Source organism: Gymnogyps californianus, chromosome 9, assembly GCF_018139145.2.
Source record: "Gymnogyps californianus isolate 813 chromosome 9, ASM1813914v2, whole genome shotgun sequence".
In the NCBI taxonomy this organism is placed as follows: Eukaryota; Metazoa; Chordata; class Aves; order Accipitriformes; family Cathartidae; genus Gymnogyps; species Gymnogyps californianus.
In genome coordinates, this window is record NC_059479.1 from 896,880 (window position 1) to 923,161 (window position 26,282).

A 26,282-nucleotide genomic window follows, 5' to 3' on the forward strand; every position below is an offset into this window, starting at 1 on the left:
CTTCCCATCCCTCCCTTTCCTCCGCGGAGAAACTGTCCGCCATAGCTAACAGCACCCGTGAGCCGACCTGGTTTCTCCGTTCAGGCAGGGACCCAAGTTACCAGACATCGTTCCAACTGGAAGGCAACGTGACCCACGCGCGGGAGCGATTCCCAGTGTCAGTTTTGCCGTAACACGTCCTATCTGTCTCGCTTTTGGTGGAAAAAAAAGCAACTCAGCCTGTGTTCTGTGTTTTTTTATATATATATATATATATACACTTTATATATATATATATAAAAATATAACTAACATTTGGGGGAGTGATTTTTCTCCTAATATTTTTTTAAATGTTTCTTTTTTTCTATCTATAAATACTTGTACAGTTGGAATATTAATATATAACTCTGGCGGTAGAGCTCAACGCCAGGTGATGCTCACTTAAAAGACGTGTCTTTTGTATTTAAGGGACTTCTGTTTTGTATCATATGCAACTGCAACAGATTGATTGACTCGGATCAGGGCTGCTCTTCCCATCCGTGTAATTAATAAAGTACTAACGGTATCTGCTGGCTGATGAGGAAATCTTCATGCTGAGCGATTCTCCACCACAGGAGCATCCCAGAGCTGAGCAATGCGCTTTCTGGTGGGGCGGCGGAGCTGGCGGTAGTGCCTGGCAGGCTGGGGAGCCATGCGCATCCATGTGCCACTGGGAAGGGTCAAGCGCTGCTGGCCTGCGGTGTCACCAGGGTAAAGCTCTTGCGGGACACGTGCAGCTCCAGCTGCTTGGTCCGCAAACAGCCCTTCGCCTTCTCCTGGAAGGAGGCAGTGGTGATGGTGTAGAGGATGGGATTCAGGGCGCTGTTGATGGGCAGGATGAAGATGACCACCCAAGAGGTGACGGTGCCTGTGCCAACAAGGACACGACATTAGGCAGCCAAGGGGGGGGGGCTGCCCCTTGCCCGGGGTAACCCACCCGCTCCAGCCCACGCAGCAAAGGGGGGCGATGCCGTTTGAGGGCTCACGGCTGGAAGGGCAGCCTTCCACAGGGAGGTCATGACTGCTGCTCCCTGGGGAGAGGCAGGGGCCCAGGGAAACCAGTAACGCTGTCCATCTCATCTTGCAGCCCGTGCATGGGTAGCACCTACATCAAGGGGTCCCCAACCCAGGGAGTCATGGCAGGCAGCAGCCAGCGGTGCTCTCTGCTTCAGGGCCTTGCGAGGAATGGGGGGTTCACCTGGTATTTCCACCTGCAGCAGGGAGAGCAGCTTGAGGAGGAAGATGGGTATCCAGCAGAGAGCATCAGTGAAGACGATGAAGAAGAACCGCTTTGCGATGGCGACTTCCCGGGAGCAGATGCCCCTCTCTCCTGTTTTGGACGCGGTGACGTGGATGGAGTAGAACATGCCGGAGTAGGCAAAGACGATAGTGATGAAGGCTGCGAGATTCAAGCCTGGAGAGGAAGAAATCTCGCTCTGAGCATAGCCAAAGTGCCAACCTCGCAAGCTGGGATCGGCAGCATGGCCGGCGGCAGCAGGACTACTCCTGCTTTTATCACTAGAGGGGGCAGAGCCATCTCAGCAGCCCCGGCTAGTCCTGAATCCAGCCTTAGCCCAGCGATGGCCATGGCCAGCTCTGGGGTGAGGCTGGGCACAGCAGCAGGCTGGAGCAGGGACCCTCCCCAGCCTGGGATGGGGGGCAGAGCTGGTACCCCCATCTTATAGGTCCCCATGGGATGGCAGTGCCCCGTAAAGTCAGACACCCTGCTAACGGGGGCAGTGCAGGCTGTCATGGCACCCTGGAGGGGATGGCTGGGCTGGGCAGCCACACTCCCACCAGGGAAGCCTGTCCTGCCCCACATCATCCCTGTCCCAAGCCCCAGGGTGGCCTTACCCAGGTAGATGGTGGCAGAGTAGCCCCGGGCACTGGGCCGCTCGCCCAGGTCAGACTGCAGCGGGAAGCACACCCCGTTCCTCCCGTAGTAGTTCCCAAAGGTCTCCTTACACCACAGGGGGAGGATGCTGAGGGAGAAGCCCAGAAGCCAGATGGCCGCTAGCACCGAAACAGTCTGCTTCTTGCCAGCTCTGTGGTGGCTGAACGGGAAAACAATGGAGAAGTATTTCTCTAGGGTCATGTAGGTCAGCAGCAGGACTGACACCTCGGAGGAGAGCATGGCCAGGCTGCCCACCAGCTGGCACTGGAGGCTGCCCATCCAGCCCTGGGCATGCTTGTTGTATTCGCCTGAGTACTTGAGGTCGAAGGCTCCGATAGCAAAGAGGTAGATGCCCATCAGGCCATCTGCACCTGGGGGGAGACAAGGTACAGTGAGAAAAAAGCACCAGCGGGCAAGTGTAGCCCTTTGCATTAATGCCATGGCCATAAAACCATCATAGAACTGGGCAGCCTTTGGCTTTATACATATACACACATATATATATATATAGAAAAGAGCTGCCTGCTGGTGCCTGTGCACACAGACCTGAGGGCAGGGACCGAGATGCCCCAGGCGCAGAGGGATGCCCAGAAACCCGTCTGCCATCAGCACGAAGAGAAAGATGGCAGCAAAGAGGTCCCGGCTGTGCTGGGGAGGGCTGGCATCAGGTAGACAGCTCCTCCCTGGGGAGATGCCGGTGGGCAGCTCATCTGTCCCGGTTCCCTCTGCACCCCCACACTGGTCCCTGCCCCTCCGCTGCCCAGCTCACAGCACAGGGACTTGATGGCCATCGTGTGCTGGCTGTTCTCTGTGATGATGAAGGACCGCATGCAGATGACGAAGAGATTGCCGAAGCAGGTGAGGCAGGCGATGACCCAGACGAAGACGCGCAGGATGACGTTGGCGAGGAGGTTCTCGAAGGAGGAGATGCCGTCGGTGTTGGGCTTGCAGCTGCGCACGTGGGGTGCGTAGCTGCAGTACTGGAACTTCTTGAAGTAGCTGTCGGGTCGGGGAGGGGGGGAGGAAGGTTTCCTGGCTGCCACCAGGACCAGGAGCAAACACGGTCCGGCGTGCACAGCCCCCCTGCCCCACACCCTGCGCTCTGCCTGCCTGCACCGGCTCCCTCCAACTCCCTCGGCCACGTTTCTCCCTGTCTGGGTGGAGAAGAGTCCCCCCACCTCCCTAGCCAAGAGCCTAGGGACTTACACAGAGCAGGGGAAGGGAGATGGGGGAGGAAGGAGGCAGCAGCAACGCAGGGTGGGCGCGGGGACAGGGCGATGCCAACACACAGCCCTTCCTACAACAGCACCCAGGGCTGGGGCAGGGATCTGCGGGGGACGCAGAGCGTGGTGGAGCTGAGCGAGGGGGCTCCCCATTTGCCCAGTGCTGCAGCTGGTTTTGGACGCTAAATAAACAACATCCCAAAGCCTTTGCAAAACCGGCTGGAGGCACCCCGGTGCTTTTTGGATCAGGTACCACAGCCACGCTCTGAAATCTGCCACTACTCAGCACTGTCAACTGATAAATACAAGAGTGTTTTCCTCCAACCCATGATTCTCACAAACTAACATTTAAAAATCAATCCCTTATTCAGATCCTTCAAGTTCCATTAACAGGGATTCACATTTTTTCCCCTGCGTATTTTTTCAGGTTAATCTTTTCAAGCCTTATAAAAGCCAACCCATATAAGCTTAGCTAAACTCTACATTAGAAAATTACTACAAAACTGCAATGCAAGGCTCATTTCTGCTTAATTATAGATAAAAGGAGAGAAAATGATTGCTTATTAGCAAGTCAGGTAGAAAATGTACCATACTTATAGTGCAAACAGACCAATTACAGAAAGGAAGATGTACGGTTGTCTTTCATTACAGGTACTTTAAAACATGCATCTGGAGAAAGTTAACGATTTTTTTTTCTCCTTCCAAAGAGAAGCCGAAGCGCTCACAGCTGGCTGCGCGGTCCTGTTTCCACCCTGTGTGCGATGCCTGTCCAGCCTGTCTAATCTGCACATCTCTGGGGTTCTCGGGGCATTACCTCAGACCCAAGCAAGAGGACCTCTAATGCCGTTACTTAACCACAGCTTCCAGCCCACAGCTTAGCACCGGTGCATGCCTTGGCCTGACAGAGTCTACCCAGCCCACATCACCTATGCAATGTGCACCTTCAGAAATGCAGATCACTCTGTATCGCACATGCACCCAGATGGGGCACCCGCGGCTCTGCAAACTGCTCCCTTCCCACGGGCAAAATGCTCCCCTTGCTCTAAATAAGCCCCAGCTAGGAGAGACCCTCTTGCCCCAGGGGGATTTAGGCAGTATCGTCATGCTCGGGGGCTTCCAGTGGGCTGAAATAACTTGCTCACGGGTGTAGGTGTGAACCGGTTTCCCTCCCCGCACCCAGCACCCCCAGGCATGGGTGCCAGGGCAGCAGCAGCCTCCCACTCCCCCCACTTACATGTGGGAGAGGTTGGTCAACTTCTGGAAGGTCAGGTTGTGGATGTTGGGGATCTCCAGCCCTTCCAAGCTCCTGCAAAAGGAAATCAGCACAGGGGATGCTGTGAGCGGCCCTGGGCTGGTTTGGGGCTGCCGCAGGCGGAGGCAGTGCTGTAGGGTCGGGGATGTTGCAGGACTTACAGAGACCGTAGCTGGGGCAGGCTCTCAAACTGGCTGGGGAAGATCTCTTTCAAGGGGTTGTAGGAAATATTCCTGAAAAAGAGATGAGCCTTTGGTATTTTTCCCACCTGGAAGCTCTCAGAGTAGCTGAAGTGAAGGCAAAGGGGTGTCTTTCTATGGCTTTTCCCAGCACTCCCCATTCCCCCGGGGTGGGTCCGCAGCCCCGAAGCAGAGGGTCTGTGATGGCACCGTGCTGCGGTGAGACCCGCGGGAGGGAGCCCGTCCTGCCGGGGCCACCGCGGCTCTGGTGGGCAAACAGACGGTGCAGCAAGGACATCTCCCCCACACGATGCAGGGGTGCAGGGGTCCTGCGGGGGTGCAGGGGTCCTGCTGGGGCAGCCCCTGCAGCAGCGCAGCCCCGGTACTCACAGCTGCTGGAGCTCAGCCAGGCCGTTAAATAGAGAGGAGGGGAGCTGGTCCAGTCTGTTGGACGACAGGTCGCTGCGTGAAGGAGAGCGGTGTTCGAGAAGCGGTTGAGGGCACCAAGCCTTGCACCCGGGGGTGCTGAGCAGTGAGTTGCTCTGGGCAGGGGGCAGAGCAGGCTCCTGCACCCCTGCCCCCAGCAAAGCCCCTGCCTGCCGGAGAGGGGCAGTCGGGGCAGGCGATGGCTGGAAACTTACAGCTCCACCAGCCTGTTCAGCCTGGAAAACGTCCCATCTTGGATCCACCTGAGCTTGTTTCTGCGCAGGATCCTGGAGGAGAAGGAAGGGGAGAGAGCACGAGGGAACGGCCCAGCCCTGCACACCCTTCGGGAGCATCGTCCGACCTCTGGGCTGGCCGCGAGCAGCTGGGGGTGCTGGCACTGCACCGGGCTCACCCGTGGGGTGCACCCAGCCCTGCCGCGTCCCTCCCAAATGCACCGAGCCACAACCATCACCTCCAGCACCTCATGGGCCAGCGCAGTCAAATGCTCCGCTGTTGTGGGGAAGGTCTAAGCCAGAGCCCAGCTCGCAGGCGCAAGGCTCCATCTCACACAAGCCCATCAGAAGTGTGGAAGAGGAGCAGGGTTGGTTAAAGTGCTCAGAAGTAAAAACGCAGAATGGTGCACCAAGAAACACAAACCGTTTCAGAGCAGCAGGAGCAGAGCCCTGCGGGATGGCACATGCCTGAAGGCGCTGGGAGACCCTGTAAGTGCCATCACCCGGGGACGGTGCTTCTTGGCGGAGGCTTACGTCAAGCAGCCAGGCTCTGCTGAGCTTAGACCCCAACCAGGGCAGCCTGCTCCAATGTGGTCCCTGGTGTGGCTGGGCAGGATCGGAGGAGATGGGGGAGTCCAGCCAGGACGGCTCATCCCACAGAGCCCGAACATGAGCCCTCGTCTCATCTGCTGCCTCTGCTCGCAAAGCTGTCTCCTGTGATGGTGTCACCAGCAAGGCGTGTTTACGCCATCCATCTTGCCGTACGGACGTTTCCATGGCACTGCCATAACAGCCCCAGGAAACACGCTGCTGATCAAAGCCAGCGGGCTCGGCTGCGAGACAAAGGATGGATGGCGGGGCGGCAGCTCACCCGCCCAGCACGGCGGGCTGCGGGCAGCTCTCACTGAAGGAAAAAATGTAGTGGTGTACATTTTGGGGATTTAATGCCTGTCAGGGCTTCTCCAAGAAAGGCAGGACGGGGGACCAGGGTCTTTGTGCAGCAATCTTTGGCTGGAAAGTCACATCAGAGCTTTCCAAAGTGCTCATCCTCGGAGACATTGTGTGGGGCCAGCGGTCAGAGGAGGACCAAGATCGGTCCCCAGGGACCGCCAGCTAAACTGCAAAGGGGATCTTCACCCCATCCGCATCTCCACCTCCCCATGGACCAGCCTGGGGCGGCCGCTCTTCACCACCCAGCCAGGGACCACGAGGCGGGCGCGGGGTGCATTGCTGCCTTGCTGGAGCAGCCTGACTTTCAAACACGCTGCTCAGCATCCCTGTTACCTGCTGGGACCTCCGGCGGGAGCTGCAGGGAGTTGAAGAGCATTTTGCAGAACTCCACGTGAGAGGAGGGAGTGGCTGTGAGATCAGAGAGCCCCCAATGCCTCCGCTCTGCCGCTACCGGCTGCGTACCCCGCTCCTGCACGGGGCTGCTGCTGCGTTTGCCCTCGGGGCAGAGGCATACTCTGCTGTGCCTTGCGGGAAAATGATGTCTGGGGAAGGAGAGGGGAGAGCAGCTCCTGCCGGAGATGATCCCATCCCACCCCCGTATCAGTTACTGTCCAGATAAGCCCTGGATTTATTTGCTTACTCTGATCCGGCAGCGTTGGCACAGGGTCCTGCAATGCATTCCCAGTGCTCCGGGTAACCACGACTGCCGATCCCCTGGGAGGATGGCTTGGCTCCCCATCCCACTTCTGCTCTCCTGCCAGCACCCTGTGGCCGCTGTTAGCCTTCTGCTCGTGGATAACATCTGCACGGTGCACAGCTCTCCTGCCCTTACCTCCTAGGGCCCCAGGCGCTGTGTATATCTCTTTGGGAGATATATGATCATCATGCGCAGAAAAACTAGACCCTGGGAGAGGCCTGTGCATCATCAATGCGAATCCTCTGCCTTTGTCAGCTCCAGGAGGGCTCCTGGGCGAGAGCTCAGCCCCGGAGCCAGGAGGGAATGGGGCAGGAGGAGGCTCCAGGCAGGAGGGGAGGAAACAGATGCTGTTTGACACGCAGAGAGCTGTCTCACAAGCTTTATGGCCTTCCTCGGGGATATTTTTAGGAGATTTGGATGCCAGCAGAAGGGTCTGGGCTGGCTGTGAGCTCTGGTATTCACATACCGTAGGGAGCTTTTTCCATGCCATATCCTGCCACTATCTCCCACCTCAAGAAGGTCCCCATTCGATTTGGGCAGCCCACCAGCTCCCCAACCCAGGGTCAGCCATCCTCCAGCACAGAGCCCCTGGAAAAGGCTCTGGGGCCCCTGATCGAGTCCGTACAAAATTCACGAAGCTGACTGCACTGTTGATGCTGTGTACAAACGTGGGCTGAAACCATTAAACATGAGACAGCAGCCCCTTATCTAGCCCAGAGCAGCAGGAAACAGGGGGTCCAGCCGAGTGCTGGCTATCCCCCCTCCTCCCTCCATGCACCCGCAATGGGATGGGGTCTACATCAGCAAGCGGGGGCTACGGCCAGGCGCCCCGAGGTACTCACAGCACCGTGAAGTCGCGGCACTCCTGGAAGACAGCCCTGTGCACCGCCCAGATCCTGTTCCCTTCCAGCTCCCTGCAGAAAGGCAACCGTGGCTGCTGCTTCCCCGGGCTCACCCCCCACATCCCCGTCGTGCTTGGGGGCCGCCCACCATGATCCCTCATCTCCTGCTTGACCCCCCTCTGCCCCCATCCCCATCCGCTGCGGGATGCTCCCAGCCCTTTCTGCCCCTTCTCTGCTGCAGGAGCCCGGCTGGGGAGCGGGAGCAGTGCTTGCAGCAGCCCCTACCGACCCCGCAGGCAGCTGCCGGCAGGCAGGGTACTCACAGCCAGCTGAGCTTCGGCATCTCTGCGCAGAGGGAGGCGTTGGGTATTTGAGTCAGAGAGTTGTTCAGCATGTACCTGGTTGGGAGGCAATAAGGAAAAACGAGGTCATGGCACCATACGTCTGTCCAGGACACAACCCTGTGCATGGCTGCGGTCCTGCTGCTGTGGCTCCTGGACCACGTAGTGTTCCACAAGGGCTTTCTGCTGGTCCGTGGCCTCACCTGGGGCGACATCTGCACTGTACAGGCAAATACGCAGGGGCGAGCCCAGGGCTGGTGGTGCAGCCAGCCCAGAGCAGCGTGGCTGCGGCTGCACCGGCTCCTGCACACCCCGGCAGAGCAGCCACGGCCACGTGAAACCAGAGAGCAAGTTCAGCTGCCGCCGCCCCAGGCAAAGGCCCGGCACACGCGGCTGTTAATGGCGGTGCAGAGCTTCATTCACCTTCCTTGGGAAAGAAGTAAAGGTAACGATACGGGGCACATTTAGTAGCTGTGGGAGATGCTCTCCATTGAGCTGTGACGGGCACATCACCAGGAGAATGGTGCATGAAAGCAGCAGCAACTGGCCCTGGAGTGACAGCCAGTAAAGGCAAATTTATAGCCTGAACTCCCGCTGGTGTTTTTCCCAGCACTTTTGCACATGCCTGTGTGCACAGTGTTCCTCACTGCACGTTTTGCGACCGTGGTTTTAGTTTATTTGATTTGCTAAAAAAATGCAGAAGGATAAACAGAGTATGTCACCGAGCAGAGCGGCGCTGCTGCCTGCAACGTGGGAACGTGTGGCTGAGGGGAGCTCTGTCCCACCGCAGCCTGCACGGCTCCTCCTCCGCGAACAGAGCAGGGACAGGTCTGTGGACACCAAGTGCTGCCCAGGTTTTGCAGAAGAGCAAAATCCTGGGGTCACAGCCCCTCTTCCCCAAGCCCACTGCCAGCCCCGGCTGCCCTCTGTCCCCCTGTGCTGATGGCTCCCTCGTCCCCGGGCACAGCCGCAGTGGTGACCCGAGTCCTGCACACCCCCAAAACTGACTTTCAGGCTTTTATAGTCAACTCCGGCAGTTACATCTCCAGCAGAGACGGTGCGAGCCCGGACCAGCAGCCATGGTTGAAGCACGCTCCTTGCAGGTGTACACCCAGGGAATACAGCTTAAAACGTGGTCAGATGTATGTATTTATGTGTGTGTCTGTGCGCTCACACACACACACACGTGTTTTTTCCACTGTAACAGCCAAAACTTCTCCCCTAATGCTGACTCCAGGCTGCTGCCAAGGTTTCCGATCGGTATTCTGGACTATGCAGAAGGTGTTAAAGTCATGTTATAGCGATTGCAAAAATTGTTTTTATGGTGGTTAAAGCAAATTCATTATCCTGTACTTCCATCTTGGAAATGGCTGGACGTTAAAAACCCCTTGGCTCGAGGTGACCTGGCGTGAAGACACTCAGCAGAGGGGCGGTACTGTGGGAAAGCATCGGATCCCGTTTGCAGTCGCTGACTCAAGGAAAGCAGTCAGCAACCCAAACCGCCGGCACTGCTACCCATCCTGCTCATCAGTAAGTGCTGAGGCTCTGCTCAGGCCAAACTCCCCAGGGACCTGCCTGTCCTGTCCCAAGCAAAAGCAACTAACACTAGTTTTAATTAGAGCGTGCTAAGAGCAGGAGATGGCACAGAGAAGCGGCAGCACCAGCAAAGCCTGCTGGTTCCCCCTGCCAGGTCAGGCATTCCCTGCCAGCTCCTGGAAATGGGAGCGAGGCAGATACCTCCCTTGTACCGTTACCCTTCGCACCCCAGGGAAGGTGAGGAAGCCACAGCATCCTTGATGTGCCCCGAAAAAGGCCAGAAGCTGCCTGGAGAAGGGGTGCAGAAGGTACCAGGCAGACACCCACAGAGCAGGGTCTCCCCAAACCCCACGGGAGGGCTGCCCCTGCCCCTACTTACAGGAAATACAGCGACTTCAGCCCTGCAAACGTCGCGGGGACGATCTGGGCAATCCTGTTGTTGTCCAGCATCCTGGAAGGAGAAGGGGAGAAGTGAGAGAAGGGGACCCGGAGAGGGCGAGGAGGCAGCGGGACTCTCCCGGCAAGGGAAGCCCCTGCATTTAGCACTAGTGCTGCCCCCGTGGGCGGGGGCTCCGACCCTTCTCCCCTGCAAGCTTCCATGGACACCCATCCCTGGGCGGGGGGCTGCCCCCCTCTGAAGCCTGACCCCCCCCCCCCGAATCCTGTCCAGGCAACCCTGGCTGAAGCCCTGGCTGAAGTGTTAGATCCGGCCGCAGAGCCTGGATTCCTTCACAGTCAGGGTCTGTTGGATTTTTCCTCTCTTCTGCTGTGAAATAAAGATAAATTGGAAACCATTCAGGGAATTCAGGGCCGTGCTTGGCTTCTCAAAAGTCCTCTGGCTTGTTTGCACCACAGACCACCCTCTGCAAGCTGCTCATCCTGCATTTCCCCTCTTCGATTTAAGGAATAACTGAGCTGGTCCCATGGCACACAGGAGGAGGGAAGCCTGGGGGCTGGCAGACCTGCCCGAGCTGCTCCTGCAAACGCAGAAGGGGAACGAGCCGTCTTGTAAAGCGGCCTTTATGGTTTCTCTTCTGTAGCGATACCTTTATAAGCTCCGTATGTAAAACCACACGCCGCATGGGCCCAGATCAAACAGAGCCTTTGAGGATAAACAGAAGGGAAGGGTATGAGCTGTACTTTCAGTTTAGGCATTTATTTTTCAAGGTGATGGAGCTGCAAGTCTCCACGTTTAATAGTGCACTTAAAGCCTTTTGTACACAAACCTCCAGTGCTCCAGCCCAGGAGCTGAGGCTGTCTCTGCACAAAGCCCATCACCGTGCCCTGCACCGGCAAGGGGAGCGCGGCACGGCGAGGGACCAGCCAGCTGTAAGCAGATTTCAGACGGGACCGCATCCAGTCCGTGCTAAACCTGGCCTCAGTAATGGGGAGGGAAACTCAAATAGGAGCTTCATAAAAGAGCTGCAGCACAGACCAATTGTGCCCTGGTCCCCAGGGCTGGTGGGGAAGATGGGGAGGCGGACACCCAGCAAGGCATCGCGCCCATCGCCACTGCGGCCCCCAGCATGGGCATGTTACCACAGACACCCTGAAACCATTATGCCCACTTTTCCTCCCCCAGTCAAGGAAATGAAATTATGGTAAATGCGAGGAAGAGTCAGGATCAGTCACATCTTCTGGGACCGGAGGAGGAACTCACAGCCACTCAAGGTGATGCAGGTCCTCAAAAACCCGGGGCTTCAGCTGCGTGATCCTGTTGTGGCTGAGGAACCTGGAACCAGGGCAGAGGAGGAGAGCAATCCTCAGACACCGCTGCCGACTAAACCTGCTTTTGCTGAAGCTGTTCTTCCCGAGCGGCCCCCGGCTTTGGGTGCCCGTGGCACCATCTCCCTTAGCAGCTCAAATGCAGGATCTCAGCTCAGGCTGGAAAACGTGCGGAAGGGAACAGCAGTGTTCGCAGGAGGGGAAATGCCTCTGCTCTGCCCCATGTTCACCCAAAATGCATGCAACTCCAGCTTAAAGCATGCTTGATACAGACTCTTGCAGGAGCAAGAAAAAGGGCTCAGAACCTTGCCTTGAGCCAGCCGTGCTGTGAGCCTCCATGCCAAGAGGAGCAGAGGACTGTGCCCGTCCCAGGGCTCCCCTCCCCAGCGCCCCGTAATGCAGACACCTTTACTCACAACATTTTAAGCTGAGAAAGTCCAGCAAAGGCTTTGGATGAGATCAACCAGATCTTGTTGTTTTGCAAAAACCTATTTAGAAAAACAGAACAGAAAAGAGATCGAAGAAGTATGTTTTCTAAGGGATTCTCAGGGTCCGTGGGATGTGCCCGTGTCTGCAGGACACCAGCCACACGGCTTGCAGGGCTGGCTGCTGCCTGCTCATCATTCACGGGCTGGCAGTCCCCAGTAGTGCTCAGGGACAGAAATCCAGGCTGCGGCCACAGCTCCGCCACAGGCTCCTTGTCTCAAGTAACCCTGGAGAGGCTGTTTTCCCTCTCTGCCTCATTTACTCCACACAAACGGAAGGAAGTTGAAAGTACAGATGCCTGACGGTCACAAGCGGCTGCTGTGAGCTGCTTCACATGGTTATTGCTGTACGAAGCTGCCGTCCCTCCCACGAGGACAAACACACACCCCTCTCCCCTGCTCCGCTGGGTCCATCCCTGAGCTCCCCTGTGCAGCAGCCTGGAAAGGTGATGGGCTGAGCGACCAAAGGGTCCGAGCTCTCCAGAGCAGGACAGCTCGCTCACGAGGCATCTCATGCCACCATGCACACAGGGCGGTTATCGGCCAACACAGGCTCTGCTCCATGACCTGCTTGCCCACCCGTGGGGAGCAGCATGGTGAGGGCAGCGGGTCAGGAGCTTGCAATGCCCATAGCAGGCGCCTGCTGACTTCAGTGGGCACCACGGGCTCCAGGAGCTGAAAAAAAGCTGCTGTCTGGACAAATGTAGTGCCTGATCAGGGTGCATTGTCCCATGCAAAGCTGTCCCCACAAGCGCACACACTCATTCCTCTACGCACAGCCCCACCGCTGCTGACCTGCACATCCACTGCTCTCCCCTTTTATCACAAACAAGCCAGAGATCAGGATAAAGGCAATGATACTCACAGCTTCTTCAGACTCCTGTACCTGGCAAACTGATTGTCCAGCAGAGAATGGATTTTATTTTTCTTCAGGTCCCTAGCAGGAAAACAGAAGGGGAAGAAAAAAAATCATGGCCAGCAGACTAGGACAGAGGAGAGACCTTTATGAAAGGAGAACAGGGAAGACTACACCCTCCTCTTCTTATGCAATACACACAAATGCAAGGCAGCTGCTGTTCATTAATGCTACATTGCTAATTGCCCTCCCAATCTGCAAGCATTATTTGCTGCAGATGAGTTTTTCTACACTCTCTTCCCTTCCTAGCCCTTGCTTTTTGTGTGCAAAAGCACTCCAGGCCTCAACCTTGCCAACAGTCCCCGACCCTGTGCATCTCGGTTGGAGGCTTGGCAGTGAAGGCAGGCTCCCCAGTCCTCACCCCGGGCAGGATCCGGCCGTTCCCTGCTCTCAGCTCAGTGCTGTTGTGGGAGGGTTGCAGCGAGCAGCTGAAGCTCAGCAGAGAGGGGTCTGTTGGCATGGAAAGGGCTCTTTGGTTCTTTGGATCCAGGGACAATGAGTAAAAGCCAGGGATTTTATTTCCTTCCCTTTAAGCTTGTTTTTCTGCTGGGTGGCAGCACGTGCCCCGCTTGTGCCTCTCCCGGGGGAGAGGGGTGCATGCACCCACTGCTACTCACATCCTGGTCACGTTGGAGGAGACCCAGGGGACAGCGGCGAGGTCCTGCCCGGTGCAGTCTACAGCCCTTCCCCAGCACCGGCACCGCTCTGGGAAGAGCTCCAGCCCTGCAGGCAAGCAGAGGGGAGGCGCTGAGGGGAGGGCACGGGGGGCCCGTGCGGCGTGGGGGAGACCCGCGGGGTGGGGAAGGACGCCCGGCCCCGGGGAGGACGGCTTACAGCAGGCATCACCCTCGTCTTCCACCGCCATCCTGCTGCTCCTTGCAGCCAGCATGCCGCCCAAGATCTGCAGCCAGCCGCTGTCATCCACTGCAGGGCAGAGAGCAGGGACCACAGTTAGAGGCACCGGCTGCTGCGCACGGACATCGGTGTGCACGGACATCGGTGCGCAGCAAAACCCCGGCAGCCTTGGGAGAGGGTGCTAGATCGCTCAAAGCCTGAGATGGGGCTCCAGCCCCACAGCTGTACCAGGGCAGAGCAGAGATTCACCCAGCCCCGCGGCATGTCTCCAAGCACAGTCACAATAAAACTTTCTTTCCTGTATCTCTAGCATCCCACCTAGCCCGCTTTAAGGATATCCTGAGCCAGACGCTGCATCCAAGCCACTCAGTTAATCAGCTCCCAGAAGGTATGAATTTGCCCAGTCTCTAACTCACTTACACTCCTGGGCTCAGCCTCCCTGAGCAAAGAGCTCCACGATGGCACTACGTATTGTGCGAAAAAAGGAACTCATTTTGTGTCTTTAAATCTGCCGAACCCACGTGTCCTGACTGGCAGTGTAGAGCCCCTCTGCTCCTCTGCCTTTCTACCACGGCAACAGCTGAAATAGCTGCCCCAGCCTTGTAGCAACAAGGCTTTTCCTGCACCCCAGCCTGGGAGAATCCCTGATGGATGAGCTCCTCCCTGGGGGGCACACACGGCCACTGTGCCGGGAAGGTGTGCAAATGGAAGAGCTGGGGAAGCAGCTGGAACTGAAGCAGATCCAGGATTCCCCATGCTGTCGTTGCTCCCATGGGAAGAGCCAGCTCTGCTCTGATGCACTCCTGGTCCCGGATCCTGGTGTTCCCAGGTCTGGGGGTTACTCACTCTGAGAGCATCCCTCTTTGCGAGGGGCTTGCTGCTTACCGCAGTTCTCCTCGTCAGCTCCGTTGCCGCAGTCATCCTCCCCATTGCAGTGCAGGGCCTGGGGCAGGCAGACGGAGAGGTTGCCGCAGGGAAACTGCCCCAAGGGACACGCGTGCTCATCCCGCCGGGAGTGGATCAGAGGAGGCTCTGCCCAAGGAAGAGGAGGTGCTCAGCGCTGGGGCAGCACCTCCCGCCCCTGGACCCCTCGCAGAGGCTGCGCTGTCGCCTTTGGGGTGCTGAGCTCCTGGGGCCACATCCCGCTTTGTGCCCAGCTCCGGTGACTTTCGGGGCAGAGCGGGGCTGAAGGGTGCCTGTGCTGCTGCTGCCGAGGACCAGCATGGCCACGCCGGTGCCCTGTGAGACTGCGCTCCGGTTGGAGCAAGCGTGAGCTGACGGGGTGCCGGAGACCGCCGAGGAGGCATGAGCATCCAGGGGAAAGGAGGGACCCAAACCCTTGCTTTTGGAGCACTTTTAGCTGGCAAAACGCTGCCTTGGAGCCAGGAGATCTGGGCAGAAGCAGTTCTGCTGAGAAGCGCATGGAAATGGAGAGCCCCAACAAACCGGCCACCCCGTCCCTCCTCCCCAGCCCCCTCAGGCCATCCCCATCCCCGAGGTGCAGCCCTGTCCCTGGGTGCAAAGCTGTCTTGGCAGCTCCGGCTCTCCTTTTGCTGAGCCCTTTCCATCAGAGCCATCAAAGATAGCCAGCTCCAGAGCCCTGTTTGTTAATATCCTGCAATCATTCACGGCAGAGGCATGCTTCAGATCCAGCTAAATAGGGCTTTCTAGGTGCCAACCTCCATCCTGCTGGGAAGCAACAGAAATGTTACCATCAGCATGAAGCGATTCACCCGGAACGAAGCCGGTGCCTGGAATAACACCTCGCTCGGAGGCGTCTCCTCCGGCAATGGCGTGACTCACGCCTCCTCTTCCCAGCCGGTCAGACTGAGCAGGGCTGGGCTGCTGCCGAAAACCGGGGCGGGTGGGGAAAAGGGAAAATCCATCTTTTACTCCTACCTGTTAGTTATAATGGAGCTGGAAGGGGCATTGATTTTGCAAGATTTGGTTTTATGCACTAAAACCAGCACCGCAGCAGCGTACAAAAAAGGCTTTACAAGGAGCAGGGCTGGTGCCCGTGGAGTTGCTCTCTGCCAGCAGGTCGAGACCGGTCACCGGAGGCTCGGGTGGGTGCGAACCAGCAGCTGAGCAAGGACGCCCATCCAAGGAGGGAATAAAAACCAGTGGGAAGCTCTGGTACGTTGATCTCTCACAGAGGGCACGCACAAGCAATTGCTGTCACAAATTAACGTGTTGCAAGATGGACAAATGCAAACTCATCATGTGTGACTGCTCCTTTGGATTTTCCTAAGCACCTGTTTCTGTGAGGCAGCGAATACAATAAAAATTTGAGCCAAGTTTAAGTTTATTTCTAATAGAACTGTTGAGTGTTAATGCTTCAATAAGAGTTTTATCATGTTTATTAAAAATACCTCATGCTGGCAGATCACACCCAATAATAAAAGCATGTGCGAAAAACTAAATAAAATGACATTTATGTCAAAACAGTTCAAGTCTGCGCTGTATATCGGTGTGAAGCACCCGCAAGAAGCTGGAAGCTGCTCCTCAACACGAGACCTCCCCACGGGTGCTCGCAGCGAGCACTGCTGAGTGCTGCACAGGACTCTGCCACAGCCCATGGGTGCAACACCGGGAGGGCTCCTGCTAGCGCAGGGGAGCTGGTATTTGCTCAGGACGCCTGTGAGCATGTGCATGGGGACCCGCTGACTCCCTCGCAGCATCCCGCACACACAACGTGCTGGCAATGGTTTGCATTAGGTGCAGGGACAGCTCCTGCCGCGCTGCAGCCAGGGCAAAGAGGTCCCCAAGCGCTCCTGAAGACAGCCTTCAGTCTGCCTGGAGGCCCATGCACTGGGGTCGAACTGACCTGCCAAGAAGCAAGATTGCTGAAGTATTTAATGTGCTTTCTTGCGTGCGTGTTTGTAAGCATGCCCACGGTGGTCCTGCCGCTCCCTCGGTTGCTGCCCCAGCTGGCCCGTCCCCGCTCATGCTGGCAGGGAGCTGCGCTTCGGCACAGCTCCACAGCATCCCTGCACGATCAACACCTAACCAGTGAATTAAAAAGTGGACAAAGATTAAGGGCAATTAAGAGCGTCTCACTGCAGATCTGCCAGATGGGAAACCTCCTAAAAGAGGCCGGAGCGGTGGCAGGAGAAATGAGATTTTGGAGGTGCCGTCGTCGGGTCCTGCCCTTGCAGGCAGGAGAGGCAGCGGCTGGCGAGGGTCTGGGCTTGTAAGGAAAAACGTGTCTCCTTCAGACAGTATTTCAGGTGATGAAAGAGTAAGAAAACACAAACCGGGGGGGCCGGGATGGTGCAGGACCCCTGGCTTTTACTCTCTTGCAGCCCTGCAGAGGGAAGCATGTCCCTCACCCTCTCCAAGTCCTGCGAATGGAAGCAGGTCTGACCCCAGCCCTGAGACCTGAGCTTGAGTCCCTCCAGAGGGATTTTTTCCTGTCTCGGTTCCATTTCTAGTTACCCAGGGAGGCTCTCTGTTGCATACTGTCATGTCATGCAGGTTTCTGGCTGTTTTCTTAGTCTGAATTTATGTAGGACCCACAGAAGGCAACAGGAACCTTTCCAGGGCCTCCAGGTCCCTATTGCAGAGTGCGTATCTGCATATGGAGCTACAGAAACACTAAGAGAGAAGAGTTTTTATTTATATATATATATATATATATATATATATAATGTAAACACAGATAGCTTCTGTTTTTTCAGGAATGACGCTCAAGCCCCAGATTCCCAGCCAAACCAATGCTTTCCAGTCACCCCCCCCAGGACCTCATTCTGCATTAACCCCCCCCGCAAGGGCTAGAGAAACCAGGGATTGTGCAGGACAGAAATCTGAGAAACAACCCGAGACAGGAGAGGAGAAAGTGAAAAAAACCCCCAAACCCAAAACAGAGGAAAAGTGTGTGTTTCAGGCAGGGTAAAACGCTGAGAATACAGGTGATTTTGGGGTGATGCAGCCTATTAGATAAACCTTCCATGGCAGAGGCGGGATGGGGTGGGCATGGGCACCGTGCCGCAGCGGGGACCTTCCTGCCCCGGCTCTGCAGAGCCACAGAAGGAAGCACAGCCACAGGAGGTGGCCAAATGTAGCCAGGATTAACCTCAGCATCTGCCTCGACTTTTCACCAGGGCCACCCAGGGTTGTAAACGAAGCCCACGCATCACCAAGAAAACAACCGCGACCAAATTCTCTAGAAACTAACAGGCTGAAGGAAACGTGCCTTTGGTCTGCATTGCCTCTGTATACAAAGAAACCGTCCCAGAGCCACGGGATGTGGCCGGGGTGATGCATTGCCCGTCCCGTTCGTCTCTAGTGCCCAGGTTCTCCGCGCCGCAGTGCATCCCCACTGCCCCCCACCCAGGACTGCAACCCCCTTCTCAGGGCACACCGCACACGACTCCCCTTACATTTCCCATACGGAGGTGGGCTGAGCTGCGCCTAAAGCAAACCACTCTAAAGGAGACAAACAATTAACTGTTTGATTGGAGAGAAGGGCTTAACGCCCCTGTCTCTCCCACAGGGCAGGCAGAGAGGGAACAGTTTGCATAGCCATCCACGAAAGTAAACCACAACAAATCAGACTAAAATGGAAATAGCGCAGAGCTCCTGCCTTTCCACCATCCCCCTTCCTAACTTCCAGCAAAAAGTGTCGCTTTTCGATCTGGTTTTTGTCCACCACTCCCTCCCCTTTCAGCCCGTAACATTGGCGCGGCGGCTGCATCTGCTCCCCCTCCACTCCCGTGCTCGCTCTCTCTTCTCTCGAATAAAAGGCAGAATCACAATTTGCAGCTCTCTCTGGGTTTACAGGTAACACGGATGCCCAGAAAAGCGAACAGTAAGCACTACAGAGAGCAGCGTTACCAGGCACACGAACTGTCCTCACAGGACAGCACTTTCTCGGTGGAGCATGGCTGTTTTCAGGCAGCCAGCATCCCTGTGCCATGTGCCAGGATCTCTATCAAAATCCCACTATAAAATTCTCCGTGACCCCCCACCCCCCCAGTCAAATGGCCTGTTTCCCTCCCCACTTGGACGATGTGACCTGCAAAGACAGCCACTTACTTGTAGCAGCGTAGAAAAGCGATGGCAGAACGATCAGGAGCAGCCTCATGTCAGCAGCCACTGGCAAGGCAGTCCCCGGCCCCGAAAGGCTTAGAAACCTCCTGGGCTGCTGGGCGGCCGAGGGAGGAGGGAAGGGGGATGTGGAGATGCTGCGGGTCCTCTCCTGCTAACGTACACGAACACACCGATGTCTCCCGGGAGCGCACACGCCCGTGCCGGGGATGCTACTGGTTGTCACTGGTCCCCGGGAAGCCGCGTGCTGTGCGGCCATCGCCACGCATCTGCAGCACCTCCAGCCTGCGCGGGACTCTGCACGTACAATCCAGCGAGGGGATGTGTGTGGCAGGGAAGGAAGAAAAGGAAATGAATCCAGTCCTTTGACCAGGAGGGTGCAGCCCTTCGCCTGCGCTCCCTGCCCCAGGGGCAGCGTGGGGCTGTGCTGTCCCACCTGCCCGCAGGGCACCCTGGGGTGTATGCCCCAGGGGAGCCCAGGGCCAGCCTGGGGAGGAGGAGGAGGAGAAGAAGGAGGAGAAGGAGGAAGAGGAGGAGGAGGAGAAGGAGGGCTGCTTCCTCCCCGAGAGGGCCCTCTGCTGGATTCGCAGTCAGTACCTGTGCCCACCCGTGTCCGGTGGCCCGATGGGCACGACCCAGCAGTGGCATCCGCGGGGATCCCTGCCCCATCCCTGCGCTGCACGCCCCGGTCAGCCATCCCAGTGCGGGGACGCAGCCCCAGCAGGGACAAGGCAGACACCGCCCCGGAGCCATCATCCGAGCACAGGTCAGGGCACTCAGCCTTTGTGGGCTGGGGTCCCAGCGGGCTGCAGAGGTCTGCAGGTAGGGGTAGGGGCCTCCCTCTCTCCCCACTGATGCTGTGGTCCCCCTGTCCCCATCCCTGTGCTGTCTGGGACTCCCTTTGCCTCACCCACCCCTCCCAGACCCCACCGTGCGCACCCGGCCCCTGTCCCAGGAGCACTCCAGGGATGGAGAGGGGTGCTGTGCAGCCCACCCTGGGCACAGGTCCTCCCGCTGCGGGGGCTGCCTGCAGGCAGCCTGGCTGTGCCATCGGTGGCTCCGAAGCGGCCGGGGATGAGTGGTGGCACAGCCGCCCCTTTTGCAGGCTGACGGCCGCGGGGGCAGCCCTTCCTCAGCTCCTCACGCTGCACCGAAACCCCATGGATCAGGAGGGTGGGAAGGACGGGAAGGGGAGTCCCGTGGATGGAACAGCTTCTCGGGCTCAAATTCACCCGAGGAGGAGGGCGAGGAGTCAGTGTTTGACAGCTGGGGAGTGGGAGGGAGGAGAGGGGGTCCCAGTCAGAGAGCAAACCCCTACCACAGCTTCGCTCTCCATGCTCAGCTCCCAGCCGATCCGCACAGTGAGTGCGGGTCTCCTTGGAGTCTCCTTTCCCCAGCATTTCCAAAGGCTTGTTACTAGTCCAGAAAATCTGTAAAAATTTAACCCCTCCTCTGCTGCTGGAAAGCAAATCTTTACTCAGGTCACAGGACCTACTGTCCCACCTCTCCTCGACCTGAAGACCTAAGTGTGTGGGATTAAATGACATACATATCCCCCCTTTTATTTGCACATTCCTACTAATACATTTAAACTTTATCAATAAACTTACCAAAATTCTTGTTGATGCTTCTAAAACAACCCAACAACTATTTCTATCCCTATTCCTGGTTGTCATCGGTACTGACACCCCTTTCCTCCGCGTTGAAGGAAACGGGGTCCCAGAAATGCAGTCTTCCCTCCCATCGCTGCCCCCCCTCCAGCCGTGAGCTGGCCCTGCTGTGGCCGCGGTGCAAGGATGCAGGGAACAGCTTCTGAAAGAACATGCTATAAAGTATTTGTGGCTCTAAATCCAATTTTTTTAAGATCTAAGGGCACTTTGAAGCTAAAAGCAAGGTAGGGTGAGGCTGGTGGGGGAAGAGGAAATGGAAGGGAGGCAAAATATGTCATTTTTTCAGAGAAGGAAAGAAGCTGTTGGAAAAAAGTTCTGGGCATGCAAATCTCAGACTCTCTGCAGAGGCTTTGCAATTCCACTGCTGCAGTTTAAAGCACTCACTTTGGTCTCGAGGGCTGGATGCAGGCTCGGTGTCAGGAGACGAACCCATTTTTCTTCCCTAATATTCAAACTCAGGCATTTGCTGCTGGATTCCAAGGTGCCAGACGACAGTGACTGCAAAGCCTTTGAACCTGCAGCCAGGAAAAAAAAAAATCAAAGCTCTAAAATTAAAGAGTGTTTCAGGGACTGACAACATTTCTTCTGCAGACTTTCCAGGAGCCCCCGTCCCAGGTCCCTGTGTGAAGCTGTGTGTGCACCACAGAACTGAAAGTTATAACCCCCAGCAGCAAATGATGGGCCTGAGCTGAGGAACCTGCCTTCAGGAATCTCCTCATGGCACAGAGGTCTGGGCTGGGATTTTGGGTGGCTTGTGGGCAAAACAGGGAGATCTGGGTAACAAACTTTTGCAAAGGTGTGAAGGCGCAGGGTCAGGACTTTGCTCTGAAGCTGGACGCGGCTGGAGATGCTCATCGGGACCGGGAGCGAGGAAGCGCCTTGCGTGGTTCCAGCTGGTGCAGAAAGGCGTTCCCCTTCACGTCCCATACTGCTTCCAGCCCAACAGCCGGGCCTCCTCCTCTCAGGAAGCCCAGCAGGAGCCAAGGGGCACCCATCTTCTCTTACATACACCCCACATTTCATTGCTCTTCATCCAACTTGCTGTTCTTGCACCTCTCCGGGGCATCTCCATGGCCCATTCTTTGCTCTGGCCCTTAACCAACCTTCTGCACTCTCAGAGCCTTTCAGCTTTCTTCCCCACGTTCCTGCAGGCTGTCAGCGTGTTCACACCAAGTTTGTATTTCTTAACGTGAGCTTTGTTAATGGGCCAAAAAATTTCCGCCCTTTGGCAGCAATCTTCGTCCAGCTCTTGGGGACGTGCCTCCCACCAACTACCCAGATGATGTGTGGGTGTTGGACACCTCCCCACATGCATTAAATCTCTGGGCTGTGAAGCCCAGCAATACGTTATGATACAGAGCCCCGAGGGGCTGGGATAGGACTTGTGCAATTGCGTGGCATAGATTTATATCACGGGATTTTAAAAGCGTAACCTTTTTGCAGAGCTCCACAGTCATCTGCCAGGCAGCCTTCGCTCCGGCACAGCGCCTTCCCCGATGGAGCTGTCCTTGCGGTCTCCCTGGATAATGTTACTTCTGAGCAAATCAAGCCAGCTTTTCCCTTTTACTTTGTTTTCCACTGGGATAATTCCTCTTGCCAAATCCCTTGATTCTCACTCAGGCCTGATTTCTCTGGTGCTTTTTTTCCCCTCCATTTGAGATGAGTCTCTGCCTATGTCTGAGGCCACGAGCTGCAGGTCATGGTCCGGCTCCGCTCTCCCATGGGCGTTGAGCTGGCTGATGGCAGCTGCGTGTGCAGCACCCCGCACACCCGGCTGTGCTCTTGGGCAGGCACAGGCAGCCGTCGCCTGCCTGCACATCCCCGAGGGCACCACGGGAACTGGCATGCAGGCAGGATGCAATACCCTGAGTACCCAAAAAGATGCTTGAATAAGTCATACACCCTTGCTTCATTCTATTCTCTTCTATTCCATTCCAGAAGGTAGCAAGATGTGGAGCTGGGATCACAGGCCTGATGGGACCGACATCTGTAGGTGTTTCTGTGATCGTTTGGGCAAACATCCCCCCCCCCCCCCCCACCTCCTTGGCTTTAGTGTAAGGCAGAGGTCTGGGAACATTTTGGAGCTCGGAGGTAAGGCACCTTCCCTTCCCACAGCTGCTCCCAGGCAGGCAGGTGCAACACGACAGCATCCATAGGGATTCCTCAAGGTGCAGGATGATGGAAATCCCAGAGCTGTCCAGTGTCACTGGCCGCCATTGCCTGCTGCTGGCCAGTCAGCCACCCTCTGTCCTCTTCTGGTGAACTAGCAGAGCAGGGGCCTGTCCTCAGGTGGAGGATGTGCTGGAAAACATGCCCGAGGGAAAAGGCAGTGACATTCCCGTGGGAAGGCTTCACGCTCTGCTTAGACCTTCTCTTACCAGTGTGCTGGCCAAACTGTAGCTGTCCTGCGTGCTCGATAATCATGCGTGGAAGATGATCAGGGCTCTGCCTTGAGCTTCATGAAGGGCATGCGCCAGCAACAGCAGCCAGTGCCTTTCTGTGCTCTTCTCTGTTTACTCCGTGCTCGCTGTGCTGGCTAATGCACATGTTCATCCCACAGCAATTAGGAGAAGCGAAACGCTTCTGATGGGAAGTTGTTTAAGAAGTCGGCACTCAGAGCTGCAAGCCCAAGCTTTTCTGCTCAGTGGATGAACCAGAAAGTCATTAATTTTTCCGCTCTGGAGCAGATGTTTATGTGTTTGAAATCACTGGGTAACTGAGTCACTGCGCGGTTGGTTGCCAAGATCTGGATTGTGGCGATGCAAACGTGGACTTCATGTCAAAGGTGGGATGAGTGCATCACAAAGTGCAGCCAAGGACGAGGAGGAGCATCCTACAGCTGGCTCTGGGACCTCCACAGATCCGAAAGGCCATATGTTCTTCAAGGGATGCAGCTGAGTACTTCAGTTCCCAAGTTTCACCTACTGTTCATATTAAAGTGACAGGAAGAGACATCCGAAGTCCAAACAAAATATCAATTTTAAGTCCCCGACCACAATTAATAGCCGTCCACTCGGGATGCATTCCTCACAGCAGGAGTGGAAGTCCCTGCAGGAAGGAGAAGAGCTGGGTGCTGCCCCTGGGGTGGGAGCGGTGGCAAATGGGACGGCAGGCGAGCCACAGAAAAGACAGGCTTAATTCATATCCCTGCTCCGCTGCATCAGAACAGGAACAAAATAACGTGTCTGTTGAGTAAGGAGAACAGTCTGGGAAAGAAGTGATCTATTTTGAGTTTCGTGAGTAAAATAAAAATATTATGGGTACGCCCTAGAGCAGTGGGCCAAGCTGAGTGGGAACACTGGTCTTCAGCTGGTGCAGCGCTGTGAGCTCCGGGGTCAGGGGCCTTTCTGACCGCTGCTCTCAGACACAGTTGGAAGACAACGAAACTGGTCCGGGCTTAACGGGGAGGGGAGGCTTTGGCGAGCAGGCAGCAAGTGCGGGGGGAGCCCCAGCCCCGAGGAGCATCATTCCCCCCAGGGCGGGGATGGCGTAAAGCAGGTGAAGATGATCTCAGTTTCTTTGTCTTCTCTCAGTCCTCCTCCATTCCCTTCTTCTCCTGGAGCCACGTTTGCTCTAAGGCGGCCACTCACGGGTGGGAGGCACAGGTTTGCAGCCGCGGCCGCTCGCCGGCTAGACAGTGTTATGCAGCATCCCGGCCGGAGGCTTTGGACAAGGCGTGATCGTATTGCGCTGGTTATCATTTATATCTGCACTGCTATAGAGCATTGGTCTTGAAATAGCGTTTTATGAGATGCAATAAACTGGAATTGCAGCCCAGCATGCAAACGCTACGGTCCTTATAGCGGAGACCTGACACGTTGGAAATCCCTGCTGCCCTCTCTCCTCTGTGCGAGGCAGATATGTGCGAGGGGCGGAGGGAAACAGCTGCTGGATCTTGCTAGGGGACATTTTCACTCTTTGCAATGTCACTGCCAGCTGATGGCCCATTGCCAGGCTCCCCGCTCGCAGCTTTTGCCCTCCTTTTTCTGTGTGCTGTTGTGCGGGGCAGTTTAAAGGCAAGGGAAGGGCAGGGGAAAGGCTGCCCCGAGGCTTGTGGTCTCTTCCTCGCTCCTAAAAACCTCCCGCTCCTTCAGACCGAGGGTAAATCCTCCACTGGCATATAGGCAAGTTCCCTTTTCCAAGCAGAAAGCCTGTAAATCGCTTGTTCTTGGTAAATATCCCTGACCAAGCAATGAGCAGGCAGCCGAGAGCACAGACCGAGTCCTGGGGAGCCACGGCCCCACCACCAACACCGTACCCCACCGTATTCCAAATTTATACGTACGTCTGCAGAATTTCACCGTCGGCATGCTCCCCACGTTGCAGGGCCACTGGAACTGGATTTTCTCTCCACGCTGGGACCTGGCAATGGCTGGGTACAGCTGGGGGAGGAAAGGCGGTTTACTGGCATTTCTTAGGGAGCACCTAACAGGGATGAACTAACCAGCGGAGTGAAGTAACCTAGGGTACAGCGGTGTGAGAGAGGATGCGGGTCATACACCGGGGTGTACACACAGAAAAAGTGCTCTTCTATCTGCTTCGTGCCCGGGCACGCAGCGTGGGCACCAGTGCCTGGTGGGATGGGGTGGCTGCTCTCACACCAGTGCTGCCTGCTCTCACACCAGTGCTGCCTGCTGCCCACCGCCTCTTCCCCAGCTCCCCCCCCTCCCCGCAGACACGGGCCCCTCCTGCAACGGGGGCGCGTGGGCAGCTACGGGCAGCATCTGCCTTTGCCACGGCAGTCGATCTGGCTGCTGTGAGACTTGATTGCTCGGATGAAATTGTTAGTCTGGGGCCATTACTGGGTTCGTTCATCCATCTAACAGCGGTCACAGCCTGCTGCCTTGCTCCCAGCCTGGGAAGCAGGATGCTGAGCTCAGCAGAACAGCCATGGTTCAGTGTTATAATACAGAAATATGCTCCTCAGCTGGAGAAATTGCCTCTGGAGGACAGGGCTGAGGCAGAGGAGGCAGATGTGAAGCTGATCCATCTTTCCCTAAGTCAGCAGCCTCTTCCCACCCATCTGCCCATCCTCACCCTCCTGCCGAAAGGGCAGGCAGGTTTCCCCTCGCATCCCAACCTGAGCGCACCGGAGCCAGCAGCAGCATCATTGTGCCCGAACCTCAGGCAATTCCAGGCAAAGCTCTGAATCTTCAGAGCCAAGCTCAGAGCAGCCTTGGAAACATCCCTGGTCTGCGGGTGCAACGTCTGGTGCTGCCCAGCATCTCCCTCCCTCCCCTACCAACGCCTCACCAGCCGGGCACAGGCTCCGCTCCCGTTTTCAGAGGAGGCGGAGGATGGACCCTCCGCAGCGGCGTCCTGTGCTGACAGCCCTTCCGCACAACTGACCTCAGATGGACCAAAAAACCTGCAGGAATGGGGCAGTGCTGGTGAGACATGAAGGGTTAATCAGACTGGGACAACGTCTGCAGCCAGGCAAGGTGTTGGAAGCGTGCATTTCAGTCCTGATTAAATCCTCTCTGCAGTTCTCCAGGTGAAGCCTGTGCTGCCCGCCTGGTGCAGTCATCACACCAACAGGCACGATGGTTTCAGCATCCCTGCCGAACAGACGTCATTTAGTTCAAGGACAAGAAGGAAATTCAGGCATCTTTACTGCCTGACCCTGGGGTGGCAGAACTTTTTTTAGTAAACGTGTTCATTTACGAATATGAGAAAGTGCTGTGAACTTGTGCAGCGCTCCCTGCCCCGCCAGCGCTGCAATGATGCCTTTGATGGGGACGGCTCCTCTCGGGCTGGGCTCCCTGCACCCAGCTTGGAGAAGAGCTTGCCACACACCCCGTAGGCATCTGCAGCTCCCAGCGGGGAGGCACCTCGGTGGGTCTCTGCATTCCCCTTCTGTCCTCGGATCTAAACCTCTAGGCAGAAAGGAGATGGAGAAGAGGGCAAATCAGAGAACATACAACTTTAACTGGTGCTTTGAAAGGTAAAAAAGGAACCTGGGCAAAGTTCAATCCCATTATCAGCCATAT

General features: G+C 56.6%; 1 protein-coding gene across 1 annotated transcript; it reads right to left on the reverse strand.

The window, feature by feature from the left end:
* Positions 1-282: 282 nt before the first annotated feature.
* Positions 283-18,659, reverse strand: LOC127019720 (relaxin receptor 1-like). Its single transcript, XM_050901899.1, has 18 exons — positions 18,611-18,659; positions 14,459-14,605; positions 13,553-13,642; positions 13,336-13,441; positions 12,668-12,739; positions 11,734-11,805; positions 11,253-11,324; positions 9,972-10,043; positions 8,039-8,113; positions 7,716-7,787; positions 5,208-5,279; positions 4,957-5,028; positions 4,549-4,620; positions 4,370-4,441; positions 2,682-2,911; positions 1,873-2,283; positions 1,217-1,432; positions 283-886 (listed from the first exon to the last, which is right to left on the reverse strand). The coding sequence occupies exons 1-18, from the start codon at positions 18,657-18,659 to the stop codon at positions 699-701; spliced, it is 2,160 nt and encodes a 719-aa protein (XP_050757856.1). The 3' UTR covers positions 283-698.
* Between the last annotated feature and the right edge of the window lie 7,623 nt (positions 18,660-26,282).

Coding starts and splice junctions, on each gene's coding strand:
- LOC127019720 (XM_050901899.1), bottom strand. CDS start 18,659: ATGAGGCTGCTCCTGATCGTTCTGCCATCGCTTTTCTACGCTGCTACA. Junction 5,029..5,207: donor CTGAACAGGCTGGTGGAGCT/GTAAGTTTCCAG, acceptor TCCTTCACGCAG/CGACCTGTCGTCCAACAGAC. Junction 1,433..1,872: donor CTCTGCCACCATCTACCTGG/GTAAGGCCACCC, acceptor CTTCCTCTCCAG/GCTTGAATCTCGCAGCCTTC.